General features: G+C 62.2%; 3 protein-coding genes across 3 annotated transcripts; 1 reads left to right on the top strand and 2 right to left on the bottom strand.

Annotated features, from left to right (window-relative positions):
• The first annotated feature begins 808 nt into the window (after positions 1 to 808).
• UCN (urocortin) lies at positions 809 to 1,522 on the top strand. The gene is made up of 2 exons (XM_054178388.1): positions 809 to 911; positions 1,211 to 1,522. Exons 1-2 carry the CDS (start codon positions 819 to 821, stop codon positions 1,520 to 1,522), a joined length of 405 nt encoding a protein of 134 aa, XP_054034363.1. The 5' UTR covers positions 809 to 818.
• A 3,325-nt stretch (positions 1,523 to 4,847) lies between these two features.
• TRIM54 (tripartite motif containing 54) lies at positions 4,848 to 8,873 on the bottom strand. Its single transcript, XM_009909513.2, has 9 exons — positions 8,652 to 8,873; positions 7,868 to 8,040; positions 7,372 to 7,543; positions 6,941 to 7,036; positions 6,613 to 6,846; positions 6,014 to 6,036; positions 5,776 to 5,900; positions 5,380 to 5,481; positions 4,848 to 5,098 (listed from the first exon to the last, which is right to left on the bottom strand). Exons 1-9 carry the CDS (start codon positions 8,817 to 8,819, stop codon positions 4,860 to 4,862), a joined length of 1,332 nt encoding a protein of 443 aa, XP_009907815.2. The 5' UTR covers positions 8,820 to 8,873; the 3' UTR covers positions 4,848 to 4,859.
• A 1,765-nt stretch (positions 8,874 to 10,638) lies between these two features.
• DNAJC5G (DnaJ heat shock protein family (Hsp40) member C5 gamma) lies at positions 10,639 to 12,875 on the bottom strand. Its single transcript, XM_054178378.1, has 4 exons — positions 12,659 to 12,875; positions 12,220 to 12,433; positions 11,896 to 12,049; positions 10,639 to 11,341 (listed from the first exon to the last, which is right to left on the bottom strand). The coding sequence occupies exons 1-4, from the start codon at positions 12,769 to 12,771 to the stop codon at positions 11,259 to 11,261; spliced, it is 564 nt and encodes a 187-aa protein (XP_054034353.1). The 5' UTR covers positions 12,772 to 12,875; the 3' UTR covers positions 10,639 to 11,258.
• Between the last annotated feature and the right edge of the window lie 1,184 nt (positions 12,876 to 14,059).

The following is a 14,059-nucleotide window of genomic DNA, read 5'->3' on the forward strand; positions in this document are numbered from 1 at the left end:
GGTGGTGCCTCGCTGCTGCTGGGGGCTGTCTGCAGCAACCGGTACCGGTGCACGCAGCAGTGTGACCCCAGCACCACCAGCGCTGACCAGGGAACGGTGACTCCCAGGCCCCGCCACGTCCAGGCCCTGAGTGCTCCACTGTGCCCACTCTGTGCCCGTGGGTGCCGGTTGTCGGCGGATGGTGATGGGTGTTAGTGGCTGGTGTGTGCCGGTGGCCGGAAGTCCCGGAGCCAGCTCCGCCGCCACACCCGGTGCCTGCCCAGACGTCGCGGCTCGACGCGGCTGTTGGCCCGTCCCGCACAGAGGATTCCCACTCCAGGAGCCGCGGGTCACCCCCGCTCCGCCGGCCCCGGCACCCCACCCGTGACCTAGCCCCCGCGCTCCCGGGCCTTCAGCACCGCGGACAGCGGCACTGCGAGCACTGGGGCTGGGCCCCGGGGCTCCCGGTGAACGGGGTCGAGACTGGGATCGGGAGGGGGAGCGGGGAGACCCGTGGGGAACCGGGACACCGGAAGGCAGCGCCGGCTCCCACTTCTGGCCCTGCGAACCTGCCGGCAGCTGCATCATCAGCGGCACCGGCACAGCCCCGCCGTGCTACTCCAGGTGGGGGCCAGAATGGAACGGAGTCGCGGCCCCCTGGTGCAGAGCCTCTGTCCCGCAGACCCACTGCCCCGCCGTCCCGGCGCTCGCTGCCACTGTTGGGCGCCCGCTTCCCGCAGCGGTCCCGCTGCCCCCTCCCCCCGCCCCTACTTCTCCGTCGGTCGGTGCGCTCCCGACGCTGACGTCAGCCCGAGCTCCTGGACCTATATAACCACCGAATGCGCCGCCGGCTCAGCTCCCGCGGGACCACTCGCGTTCCACTCCACCGGCAGCACACCAGAGGGGACAAGGGACCGGGGACAGCACACCGGGTATGGGACGGGGGACCGGGGACAGTGCACCGGGTACGGGATGGTGCATGGGTAAGGGGACGGTGCACTGGGCACGGGTGCAGCGCCTCAAGCAGGCGCCGGTGCAAGGAACCAGGCAGGGCTCGGCGCGTACGGGATGGTGCACTGGCCGGGTAAAGGGGCACCGTGTCCGGGGTGGCCCCACGGCGAGCCGGTGCCCGCCTGTCCCCTACTGCTCCCTTAGGGTCTTCCTGGTCCCGGGAATCCGTCCCGGTGCGCCGGTGGTCTGTCCCGGTCGCGCTGAACCCACGGCCCCACAGGTGCGGCCGGAGCCGAGGATGAGACAGGCGCTGCTCGCCCTCCTGCTACTCCTCGCTCGCCCGCCACCCGCCGCCACCCGCCCCGACGGCTCCGTCCCGGCGGCCGGTGCAGGGGTTCGAGACCGGCTTCCACATTGGCCACCGCTGGCTCCGCCGTCCCCGGGGCCGTGGCGGGGGCGGCGGGACGAGCCTCCGCTCTCCATCGACCTCACCTTTCACCTCCTGCGGCATCTCCTGCTTCTTGCCCGCGCCCAGAGCCAGCGCGCCCGCGCCGACAGCAACCGCCGCATCCTCGACGCCGTGGGACGCTGAGCGCCGGCCCGGGACCACCGGGACCCTTCCGTGATACTCCGGACCCCATCGGGGCTGCGCCGGGGTCCGGCCACTGTCTCAGCCTCTACGCCGTTGCCGCTCAGCGCTTCACTGGCAAACTCGCCGGGACCGGCACCGGTCTGCCCCCGCCTCATCCTCCGTGCTGGGGCAAGTGGGTGTGGTACCAGCCCCAGGACCGGCCCGCACCGATTTTGTAATAAAACCTGGTGGAAACCTGAGGCGTGAGCGAGTGCGGGGCGGGAGGAGGAGACTGGGGGTCCCTGGGACGGAGGAGGGAGGGGAGGGGAGGGGAGGGTAAGCTGACCCGAGGATCGGCTCACCAAGACCAGAAGGATAGGCTCACCGGGAACCGGGCCCAGGCTCACCATTAACGGAGGGATGGGCTGGGTGCAGCCCTGCGTGCATCAGGAGGCCGAGGGCACAGAGTAATGGGACAGTGGGTGCCTTGTCACTAAGGAGCAGGGCAAAAGGTGCTGCACCTACAAGCAAACGAATTGTAGGGAGAACCTGAGTCCTGCATGTAGCAATCCCAAGGGCTGCTGTCATAGTATGATTGGGGCATGGGAAGGGGTACAGGCATAGGCACTTCAGGAGGGCCATGGGAGCACTGGTTGAGGGGTTTGATCCTTTGGGAGGACAGAGTGCTGCTGGGTGCTGGGGAACCAGGAGCAGAAGGCAGGGAACACATCCACTGGTTTTGGATCTGTTCCAGACCCTCATCGAGAGGAGGACATGGATGAAGCTGTGGGGAGGCTCAGCCTCCTCACAGGTGGTCCTGGTCCTCTCAAAGGACTTCAGCCTCTCCAGCACCTACTAGAAAAGCAGTGTGAGAGCAAGGAAGGAGGGTTCTGGAGGGTGTCCGGAGTGTGATGGCAGCAGCCATGAGGGGCTGGAATTCAGTACTGCCAGGGCCACTATCAGGGTGCACACCACAAGCTCCAAGTGAGCCGTTTCAGTGACCTGGTAGATGGAATCTGGCCAGAGGCAGCTCCAAAAGCTAAAGTTGCTGAGGAAAGCCAGAAGAAGACCAGCTCAGGAGTGGTGACAGGATGCCAAGATGGCTGGGAGCAGGGGAAGGCCTTGGGAGATCTCCTGTTCCAGCCTCCTGTTCAGGGCAGGGGCAGCTGGAGCTGGTAGTTCATGGCTGTGCCCACCTGGGCCTTGGAGGAGGAAAGTCCATCTGAATGCAAGAAAATAAGAACTGGAATAGTGTACTGGCAAGAAGAGCCATACTGGAATAGATTTCCCAGAATAAATCCCATGCCAGTTCTCCAGAAGTCACCTGGGAAGCCCCAACCTGGCTAGGATCATGCATCCACAACCTCCTCACATTGCTGGAACAGGGGACTTGTCCCCTACAGCCCACGGTACTGATGGACCCTCCACACATTGCTGCTGAATCTTCAGCTCAGTGTCATAGCACTATCAGATCATTCTGGTTAGAAAAGACCTTTAAAATCATTGAGTCCAACTGTTAACCCCACACTGCCAGGTCACCACTAAATCATGGCCCACATCTACATGGCTTTGAAACCCCTCCAAGGATAATGAATCCATCTCTCCAGCTCTTGGTCACCATCTCACTGTAGAGCTTGTGGATCAGTGAGAGATCAGCTGGGGCTGGGATGCACAAGACCTTTGCCCAATGGACAGGCTGGAGATAGGGAGAGAAGCAATGGGTGATGGGCACTGGGACATGGGGCTACCCAAAAAAGAGAACAAAGGTGAGGACTCTCCCGAGACGACCTGAGTACCAAGGGGCAGCATCCAAGGGTGCCAACAGACTGTCATGGTTCTGTGAGCCCCTCAACAGTATCTCTGGAGAGTGATGGGGACAGGGTGACGTCCCTGAGGTGTGTGGCATCCCTGAACATCTACATGGGTGTGGGTTTGGCATGGGGCCATGAGGGAGCCATGCTGGGCCATGTTCCATGAGAGCTGTGTGGGGCTGTGTCCCATAGAGGGGACACTGGTGCCATGTCCTGTTCCACAGCAGTGTCCTACAGGAAGGGGTGCTGGTGCATGTCCCATTCCATGGCCAGGGCTCTGCTGTGGCCCCTGCAGTGTCAAACCACAGCAGCTCAGCTGCATCGCTTGCTCCCTCTTGCCCTGAGTAGGGGCAATGTTGAAGGAGCTGGAGCTGCCCCATGGTTGCTGTGCTCTTGGGAGATGGAATTTTCCTGGAATCTGACAGGAACGTTCTGTGCAACACCCTGTATCACCAACTCCTGTGCTCTCTTTCTGGTCTTGGAGGTTCTGGCTCCAGCTGCCCTCACCCCAGGAGGCAGCCAAGGAGTCTCCCCTCCCCTGGCTGCACAAGCTTGGCTCCTGTCCCTGCTGTGTCCCCTGCCCAGCCAGGTGTGCCTACCTGTTTGCTTACAGGGACCCTGACTGGGCAGAAACCAAGTGGCAGCAGGGGAAGGGTCTTGCACAGCCCTGGCACAGGGGTCTCCCTTGGCTCTCAGAGCACCCCTGGCCTTTCCCATTCAGATGGGCCCATCCTCCAGGGTCTTGCCCCCCAGCCCCTGGCCCTTATGGTGGCCTTGGACTTGCTGTGGGGTACCAGGGCTGCTGGTTATGGGGAGTCCCAGGCAGAACCATCAGCCAGCTCTTGCTGGGAACTTGCTCAGGGAACCCAGGGAACCTGCTCAGCCCCAGCCTCGGCCATCACCTTTTGCATCATCTGTGACATCACAGTGGCGTGGGACCAGGCAGGTGACGCATCCAGCACTGCCTCGTCCCTCCCAGGGGGCACAGCCGGTGGGATGGGGGCACAGCCTGACCCAGTGTTGATCATGGTGTTCCCAGCTGTGTACTCAGCCAGCTCAGCCTCTCGCTGTTTGCTCAGAGCACCCAGGGGACAGTGCTGTCCAGCAAGCATCACACCCGGCGGGGAAGCTGGCAGCGCTGTGGGGGCTGCGGGCGGTCTCCAGACAAGAGCCGCAGGCACAGAGCCCCACTCACAAGGTCTGGGATGCAAAGCTCCTGCTCTAGGCTGGCAGAGGTGAGGGACCCTTGGGGACTCAGACCCTTGCTGGGGGTCCAGGGCGGACCCAGGTCAGTGAGGCAGAGCCAAGCTGGAACCCATGGAACTGTGGGTGGGACAGCCCCCACGCCCACCCATCCCACACACCACACCTGAGATGATGTCCTCACACAGCGTTTAATGTTGGTGAAGAGCAGCTTCAGCTTTGGGGGCATCTCAGTGACAGGGCTGGGGCTCACCAAGGGTGGGGACAAGGACAGGAAAGAGCTGGAGAGTGCAAATCCTCCACTACAGCACCAGATCAGTGCTGACCTGTGAAGGAAAGTGGCCTCAGCACTGTGCAGTGAGGACCCAGGACCCATGCCCCTGCAGGCAGGGAGATGAGGACAGCCTGGGGGGCCCCAAGGTGTGAACCCTCCTCTCTCTCCCAACACCCATCTCTCCCCAAGATGTGCCTCCTCTGCCCCACAGCACCCTGTGGCCTGATCCCATCTCCATCCCCTCCTCCTCAGTCCCAGGGAGGGTCTCACCATGGGGCGAACTTGCTGGCTTCTGTCTCGGCCCCACATCTGCAGAGGGAAAGTGGGTGACAAGATGGAGGCAGGGACCCTCTGGCCATGCTGCAAGACCCGCACAGCCACATGCAGGCCATGGAGCAGCCACACAGATATGTTGCTGGGCATGGCATGGCACAGTATGGCACAGTCCCCCCCTCCATGGGCATGGCAACCCCAGCCCTCTGGGCTCTGCTGGCCTCAACCACCCTTGCAGCCCTGAGGTCAAGCACAGCAACCACGCACAGAATGACATGACACAGCACAGCATGGCATGGCACAGCATGAGAACTCACCCTCTGTGGCTTCAGCAACCTCGAGGCTGTCCAGCCGATCCTCGTCTGCTGTGGCCTCACTGCCATCCCCGGGTCCATCTGCCTCATCCTCACCCAGTGGCTCTGCAGGCAGGGGCACAGGTCAGCCAGCGATCTCCCTCCCCACATCCTGGGCAGCCCAGGGACATCACAGGAGAGAGAGAACCATCCCAGTGAGGGAAACAGCAGCCCACAAGTCAGGAAGGGGCACAGAGATGGCCTGACCCTGCAAGGTCCCTGAGAGCAGCTGAAGGGCCACATACGCCTATTCCTGCGCCCAAGACACAGCCCCATGTAGGGTAGGAGTTGGCCAGGAGGCTCTGCCTGTCCAAGGGCTGGGTGCCCCAGGCACGGCAGTACTTGTCCTGGTGCTGGCACCTGTCTGGAACTCGATGGTCCTCAGCATCTCAGCCACATAGTCCACATTGATGGAGAAGTGGTCCATGTTCTCATAGCCAGGCTCTGGGCGGCTGCTCATTGACACCTTGGACATGTCTGTGATTCTGCAGGGCAGGAGAAGCCTGGGAGTTGTGGGGTCCCCACATCTGCAGCCATGGTTATGCCTCCCCACCCTGCCCCTGCCCTCAAGCCCCTATGTTCCCTAGGCTCCACTCACTTTTTCAGGAGCTCCTTGGAGTGCTGTGGAGGAAAGTGTGGAGGGGTCAGTGTCTCCCTGGAGCAATGAGACCTGAGACCCCAGGAACCACATGTCACCCTCACTACAGTCCCATCCCAGCACATCACAGGGGCAGACTCAGATCGTTTGGAACAACCACAGCCTCCAGGACAGCCTTGTGATGCAGCCGCAGCCTCCCGCAGGGACCCGCGGCCCCACCACAATGCCTGAGGCAGTCCCAGACACCATGGAAGGATCTGTTCCTCAGCAGAGTTCTGGAGCGGTCTAAGCCTCTCTGGAAAGACCTGGCCTCCAGTTCTCCACCACTGTCCTGGGACAGCTCCAGTCCCTCTGTGAGGTCCTGGTCCCACAGCTCCCCACCACCGTCCTGTGGGCTAGTCCCTGGAAGGACCTGGCTCCACAGTTCCCCCATCCCCCTGGGGAGTCCCGGCCTCCCAGCTCCCCACTACAATCCTGGAGCAGCCCCAAGTCCCCCCGAAAAGACTTGCCACAACAGGTTGTCACAACAACCCCAGGGCAGCCCCAGGGCAGCCCCAGCTCCCTTGGAGGGTCCTGCCTCCACCCCTGCCCACAGAGACCTGCAGGTAGACAGCCATCTGGGGCTCCTCCATGGCGTGGATAGCTGACTCCACCAGCTTGGAGGAGGCCTCCAGGTGGTCTCCGTACTGGCGGATGAGGCCCCGCACGCGCTGCACCTTGGCCTCCTGCTCCTGCGCGATGCTCTGCAGCAGCTCCTTCTTCCTCTCCTCCAGGATGCTGCACAGCGTGTCAAAGCGCAGCCCCAGGTGCTGCTTCTGCCGACGACCATTCTCCTGTGGGACCACAGGGCTCAGGGCTGCCTCTGCCTCCTCCCCATGTCCCTGCCATTGGCACGGCTCTGGGGACATGCCACTCCCTGGCCCCGACCTCGATGGTGTGGCAGATCTCCTCCATCTGTGTGATGATGGCCTGGATGCGGTCATTGCCGGCCACCAGCATGGCGATGCCATCACTGAGCTCGCTCTGGGATGGGATACAACGGGATGAGATGGGACAGGACAAGATGAGACAACTTGAGGAATGAGAATGGGGATGGGACATGATGAGATGGGATGGGGAATGGGGGTGGGACAAGATGAGAATTGATGGAATCAAGATGGGATGGGTTAGGGTTGGGGAACAGGCATAGGATGGGATGAAGGTGGAAATGGGATGGGATAAGGGTTGGCAATAGGACAGGGCAGGATGTGAGGGGATGGGATGAGACAGTAGGGGGTGGGATAAGATGGGAAGAGCATGGAGGCTGGCTGGGTGAGTAGTCTCCAGGCCTCTCAGCAGCACTCCCCAGCACCACCCACCTTCTGTCGCTGGTAGACAGCAGGCAGCGGCGCTACCTCGCAGTCCTTGTGCGCCCCGAAGACCTTGCAGAGGGAGCAGGTGGGCACCTCACAGCGCAGGCAGTAGATGTTGATCCGCTCATCCTCGTGCTCCTCACACATCAGGTGCTGCTCGGCCTTGGCGTGTAGGGGCCTGCAGCAGGGGCCGGGCATGGCTGCCCAACAGTGGGTCCCCAGTCCCGGGGATACCCCCAACCCCAGGGATACCACTGATCTGAGGGATTCTTCCAGCCCTGGGGATATGCATGGCCCTAGGGCCACCCTCGGCCCTCATTTGACTCCAGGGACACTCCCAGTCCTCGGGACACACCCAGTCCCCAAGGACACACCCAGACCCAGGGATACCCCATGGCCCTAGGAACAGCCCCCACCCGAACCCTGCGGCCCTCCTATCCTGTAGGCTCCCTTTTTTCTCCCTGAGGCTCTCTCCCCACAGTGCTTCCAGTGCGCCCCGCACCTGGCTGACTCCTGCTTGTAGATGTCGATGATGTTCTCCACCAGCAGGTTTCGCTGCAGCCCGTACACGCCGTGTCGGTCCAGCACCACCTCGTGCCGGCAAGACGGGCACCGAAACCGGCCGCCCGACGGCACCGCACTGGAGCCCCGTGACTGCCACAGTGGGTTGGAGGCCTGAGTGGGCAGCAGGGCATGGTTGTGTTCACCCGCCCTCAGAGCCCCCTAACAGCCTCCCAGCACCCTCCACCGTGGCCTCTGCTGCCAGGAGCAAAAAATCCCACAAAGGCTGGGTCCCCCACCTCCCTGCATGGACACAGGCACGGACACAAACCAACATCAACACATGAGGATATGGACATGCAACAGACACCGATAGGTACAGTCCCAGACACAGATAAACATGGACAGGGATACAGAAATGGACACAGAGACACAGCTGTAGACGTGGACATGAACACGGGCATAGACAGACATGGGTAGACATGGGCATGGACACAGCCATGTTCATGGAGAGACAACAATATGGACATAGATATAGCCATGGACACAGAGACACAGAAATGGAGACATGGACACAGACATGGACACAGACATGGGCACAAACGCTGACACAGCCCCAGACATGGACAGACACACATACATGGACACAGACTTTGCCCTGGACACAGCCTCTGTCCCCACTCCCAGCAGACCAGGGTACAGCCCACCCAGGGATCCCAGCGGCTAGTCCCAGTGCCGGGAACCGATCCGGCCCACGCCGTGGTCCTGTCCCGGTGCGGGCGCACCTGGAAGACATCGTTGGCACATTTTCGGCAGAGATTGTGCTGGCAGGGCAGGATGACCACGGGCTTGGTGAACATCTCCAGGCAGATGGGACAGATGAGCTGCTTCTCCAAGCTCTCCATGCTCCGCGCCTCCGCCAGCAGCGGCTTCAACCCCACCGCGAAGTTCATGGCCGCGGTCCGGTCCGGCCCGACCCGGCCCGGCTCTGCCTGCTCCGGCTCCGCTCCGGCCGTCCGATCCCCGCTCTACCTCTGCCCCGGCCCCACGGAACTCGGCACTAATTTTAGCTGCCCCCGCCCAGCCGGGGCCGCCGCAGCTGTCGGCGGCGTCGGGTGACACTGAGTCACGGTCCGTCAGAGGGGCCCACTGGCCCCGGGACAGGTTGACCCCCAGGACCAGCTGACCCCTGGGACCGGACCGGCTGACCAACAGGGACTGGCCGACCCCTGGGGACCGGCTGATCCACAGGGACTGGCTGAGCCTCCGGACCGGCCCAGCTAACCTCCTGGGACTGGCTGACAGCCCATGCCCGGCTGATCCCCAGGGACCAGTTGACCCGAGGACTGACAGCCCCCCGCCGCAGGCAGACCTCCTCTCGGTGCCTGTCCTTCTCCACCCCAGCCCAGGCCCCTAGTCTGCTTCCTAGGGGTTCTGTATTGCCACTACTTCCTGCACGGGGAAGGCAAAGCTCCCCAGAGAGGTTGTGGAGTCTCCTTCTCTGGAGACTTTCAAGACCTGTGTGACCTGTGCTAGATTCTATGGTCCTGTTCTGGCAGGGGGGTTGGACTCAATGATCTTTGGAAGTCCCTTCCAACCCCTAACATCCTGTGTGATGGAGCCCATGGGGCTGGGGCAGGCAGGCAAGACCAAGGACAGCAGAGCCAGGCCTGGGGGAGCAGGGCAGCATGCCCTCCCTGGCAGACAGTAGGGCCAGGGTCCCCTTAGGCTCCACAGACCCTGTCCAGTGCCAGCACCCCTGGACAGTAGCGTGGGAAGGTTCCCAGAAGGTCGCTGCCAGGACTACCCCCCGTGCCACTGCTCCCCCTGACACTGACTATATTTAGGGAGTGAGACACAGCCTGTGCATCTGTGGGCAGAGGCTGGTGCCTGTGGAGTGGGAGGGAAGGACAAAGGCTTCATGGTGTCACCCTTACCCCTTTTCCCCCAGGATGTGGCAGCACAGTCCAGCTTTGGCCCTCAGCAGGGGCACAGTCCCTGGGAGAGCCAGGAAGGAGCTAAGGAGCCTGACCAGGCAGCTAGCAGCTATGTCCAGGCTAGGAACAGGGCTCCAGGGCAGCGAGATTCACACCGAGTTGCCAGTCCCATGTCTAGGGGAGCTGCTTCTGGCAGCCAGGCTGGCCCAGGGTGGCATCTCCCCCAGGGTCACAGGGAGACCAGAACACTGCTACATCACACATCAGCAGTGGGAAGAAGAGGGACAGTCTTTGCGCAGGTGCCAGTTGGGAGCAGGGTGTCCAGCCAGGCTAGTGCTGCCCTGCAGTGCTAGGTCTGTGTCTGGGACAGGGGGTTGGCAGGAGTGGAGCTAGATGTCAGACTTACCTCTGGGCAAGGCCAAGTCAATCAGCAGCACTGGAAGCACTTACATGTATGTGGTACCTCCCTGTCCTTGTCTTAACCCTTGAGCCTTTTGTGGCATTTTCTCCTCCCCATCCCACCGAAAGGGGCAGCAGTGAGGAAGTGGCTGCAGGAGCGTTTAGTGCCAGCTGGATGGGCTAAAACACTTCTGCGTGGCAGCAGCCCTGTGGGAGCCAGCACCAACTGGGGCACACAGAACTGACCCAGAAAAGTGACAGGAAACAGATCAACCTACACCCTTTGAGAAAGTCATCCCTTGAGCTGCAAGTGAGACATGACCCAGCTACTCCACACCCTGTTCAGCTGATCCTCCCCACACAACCCATGGCTGCAGCCCCCCAGGTAGAGCCAGGTCCCACTCTGGAGCACTCGGGACACGTGCACAGTTCCCCTCTCATCACCTTTTAATGGTGCCATAAAACCTACATGAACCCAAGGAAAGTGCCTGTGCTGGGCCCAGCCCTGCAGGGAGCCGGCCAGCAGCAGCGAGCAAAGGGTGCAGCCAGTGCCCGGGGCTGTGGCAGGGCAGAGAGGATGGGGGCACAGAAGGTGGCACCCGAACCCCACCAGCAGCATTTGGCACCCAGCACCCATTGTGAGGGTCCCTGTGAGGTTGGGCAGCGGGCTCAGCCCAGCGCCAGAGATTACAGTGCTGACGGTCTCATGAGTGACAGAGCCTGGCCTGGAGAGGTCTGTGCCTGCAGCTGGCAGGCTGGTGTCCCATGCCAGGCAAGGGCACAGCAGCAAGCGAGGAGGCACAGGGGATGGGGTGCAGCAGCACAGGCTCCAGGCCACCTCCACTACCAGTGCTGGGCGACAGGGGCATTGCCCCAGAGCTTGAGCAGGGCCAGAGGAGCCCCTGCATTGATGCTGGCTAAAATAACCTGAGATTCTAACCACCGTGACGCCGGCAAGCCGGTGCCAGTGGTGTGACCGGGGTCCCGGAAAGTAACAGTCCTAAAGGAGGATTCCAGCCCCGAGTCCTGGAGGAGATGGCAGGACCAAGGCCAGCCTCAGGCATCGTTCCTGGCGCTGACAGCTGGCAACGGCTCCACACTGGCAGGGTGGGGCTGTGACACCATGGGTATCTGTTGACCTGGAAGAGAAATACTGTGCATCAGCCTCATACTGTGGTGCCAGCAAGTTGGTATCTGGGATGCCCCAACACCCCCACAAAGGCTCCCAAACCTCTAGCCAGCACACAGCCATAATGCAGTACCCCAACCCCACAGAGACTTCCACAAGTCACCTACTGGCAGTCCTCATAGGCACCAGTATGGCCAGCGCCCAGAGAATTAAACCAGCCTGGACCATGCCTGCTCCTGCTATGTTCTACACTCTGGAAGGCACAGACTCATCTGTCTCTCAGTCAGAGACCTGCACAGGGGCTTCAGAGGGCCCTCACCTAGAGGCAGGCAAGGAAGGAGACAGTCTTCATGGCCTGTGTGGTTGGTCCCTCTGTCATTATCACAAGCCCCAGTCCAGCTGGGAAACACCCAGGCTTGGCAGTTCAGCAAGAGCTGCAGCTGAGTCCCATGTGAGCTGTGAGCCAGAGCTCCATCCCCTCTATGAGATGAGACACGAGCTCCCCCTGAGTCCCACACAAGATACAGTCAGGTGGTCTTGAAACAGACAGCCAGTCTGACTCACCACTGTCCTCTGCGTGCATCTGCGCCTCCAGGTCCTTGGGGTCAACGTACTTGTAGGACTCATCCTCCTTCGGCGGGCAGCATGTCCCGCAGCAGAAGAAGCAGCAACAGCAGCAGCAGCAGCAGGTGAGAATGCCACAGCACAGGGCCAAGGCCTGCAGAGGAAGCGACAGCAGCCCTATTAGAACATCTGAGCTGTGCCAGCAGCTGGAGCCAAGCTGTACCAGCAGCCAGGTCCCTGTAAGTGCAACTGAGCTATGCCAGGACTCCCACCACGGCAGCCCCGACGATGCCCAGTGCCGGGCTAATCAGTAATGAGGCTCACCCGGAACCACCACTTGGACATGAGGAAGTAGTGCTTAACGGCATCATCCCCGAACTGCTCGGCCACGTAGAGCCCCAGGGAGCCGTACTGGTCGTAGAGCCGGCGCTTGTCTTCATCGCTCAGTGTGGCGTGAGCGCTGTTGATCTCCTTGAAGCGCTCGGCGGCAGACGGGTCGTCGGGGTTCTTGTCCGGGTGGTACTTGAGGGCCAGCTTCCTGCGGGACATGCCGAGTAAGACCGGACCGGGACCTATACCGGCACCGGGACCGGCCCTGCGTGCCCGGGCGCCCCCGGGACGGTCCCCGCGCCAGGCCCCCCTCCATCTCACCCTCCCGGCTGGTCCCGCCCCGCCTGCCACCCGGACGGATCCCCAGGCCGCTGCCCCAGCCCCGCCGCCTCGCCCCGGCCCAGTCCCCGTCTCGCCTCGGTGCCCGCCGTACCGGTAAGCCCGCTTGATCTCCTCGGGGGAGCTACCCTTCTGCAGGCCGAGGACCCGATAAAGGCTCTCCCCGACCCGGGACAGCTTCCGCTGCGGCCGTCCGGGATCCGCCATGGCGGCGGAGGCGACCGAAGGGACGGAAGAAGGGAGGCGGACGGCGACACCAGTCGCCCCGGCCCTGCCGCCGCTTCCGCCCCCGCCGCTGTGCGCCTGCGCAGCGCCGGGAGCCGGCTCGGACACCTCCCGGTACAGGGTGACGGCCCCGTCACACGGCCCAGCACTCCCAGTAACACCCCCGTCATCCCCTATACCCACACCCTCCGTGTGTGCTGACACTCCCAGCACATAACCCAGCACCCCCAGTACCTGGTGACACCCCCACCACGCCCCTAGTCACACCCCCTGCAACACTCCAGAGCACCCCAGCATGCAGTGACACGCCCCTCAACCCCTACACACACCCCGTGACACCCCCATCACCCACACCCAGACAGTGACAGCGTAGGGACACACACACTATTCTATCACCTCCTCCCCTGCCCCACTGTGACACCCTTGCAGGCAGGCAGCACCCCTTGCCTGCTGTCCCTCCCCATGCCCAGTGTAGGTGAGGAAGCAGCAGGTGATGATGGTGGCAGGAGGTAAGATCTCAGGGTGATGATGCTCCTTTATTGGGGTACAAAACGAAGGCAGCCAGGGCAGCAGGGAGGGGGCAGTGCCTGGGGCCAGGGGCACAGCCAGCAAAGGGGGGCAAGGGCCAGGCACAGAGCCTGGGCCCTGCTTGGAGCCATGTCTGCTCCTGCTGCTGTCCCTTCAATGAAAAACCTGAGCAAGAAGGGTGGTGGCAGCTGAGCCAGAAGCCTTAGTTTGGTCCCCAGGCTGACCCCACGGAGCTGGAATCTCACTGGGAGAAGAGTGTTTGAATATCAAACCCTCTGGACAGTGTGGGGGCAAAGCAGTCCCTGACCTCCTGGCACTGAAAGCCAGGGCCTGGGAGGGGATGGAGTGTCAGATCAGTGGGGACAAGGTGGTTCCTTGCAGAGATCCCCAATCCCTGATGGTTTTCAAGTAGGTGGCAAGCCCTGCCAGAGAGCTGTGCGGGCAGCTGCGCAAAATAAATACAAATAAATACAAATTCCAGCCTGGCAGCCTGCCCAGGGCCAAGCCTTGGCCTGGAGAAAGTTGCAAGGGGGCTGGACCCTGTACCCCCAACCTCCCCAGAGAAGAGGGTGACTGGTCCACCCCCCCAGGCATGGGCCACAGGGAGATCACCTAGCGCAGCTGGCAGGGCTCTGGAGGCAAGGAATCGACCCTGTCCCCAGGGGCAGAGGAGCCACCATCCTTCCCTCCACCCCATCCTCCTCCTAATCCTCGGGGAGGATGGCTCCCAGAGGTGAAGAAG

This window comes from Dryobates pubescens, chromosome 3 (assembly GCF_014839835.1).
Source record: "Dryobates pubescens isolate bDryPub1 chromosome 3, bDryPub1.pri, whole genome shotgun sequence".
NCBI lineage: Eukaryota > Metazoa > Chordata > Aves > Piciformes > Picidae > Dryobates > Dryobates pubescens.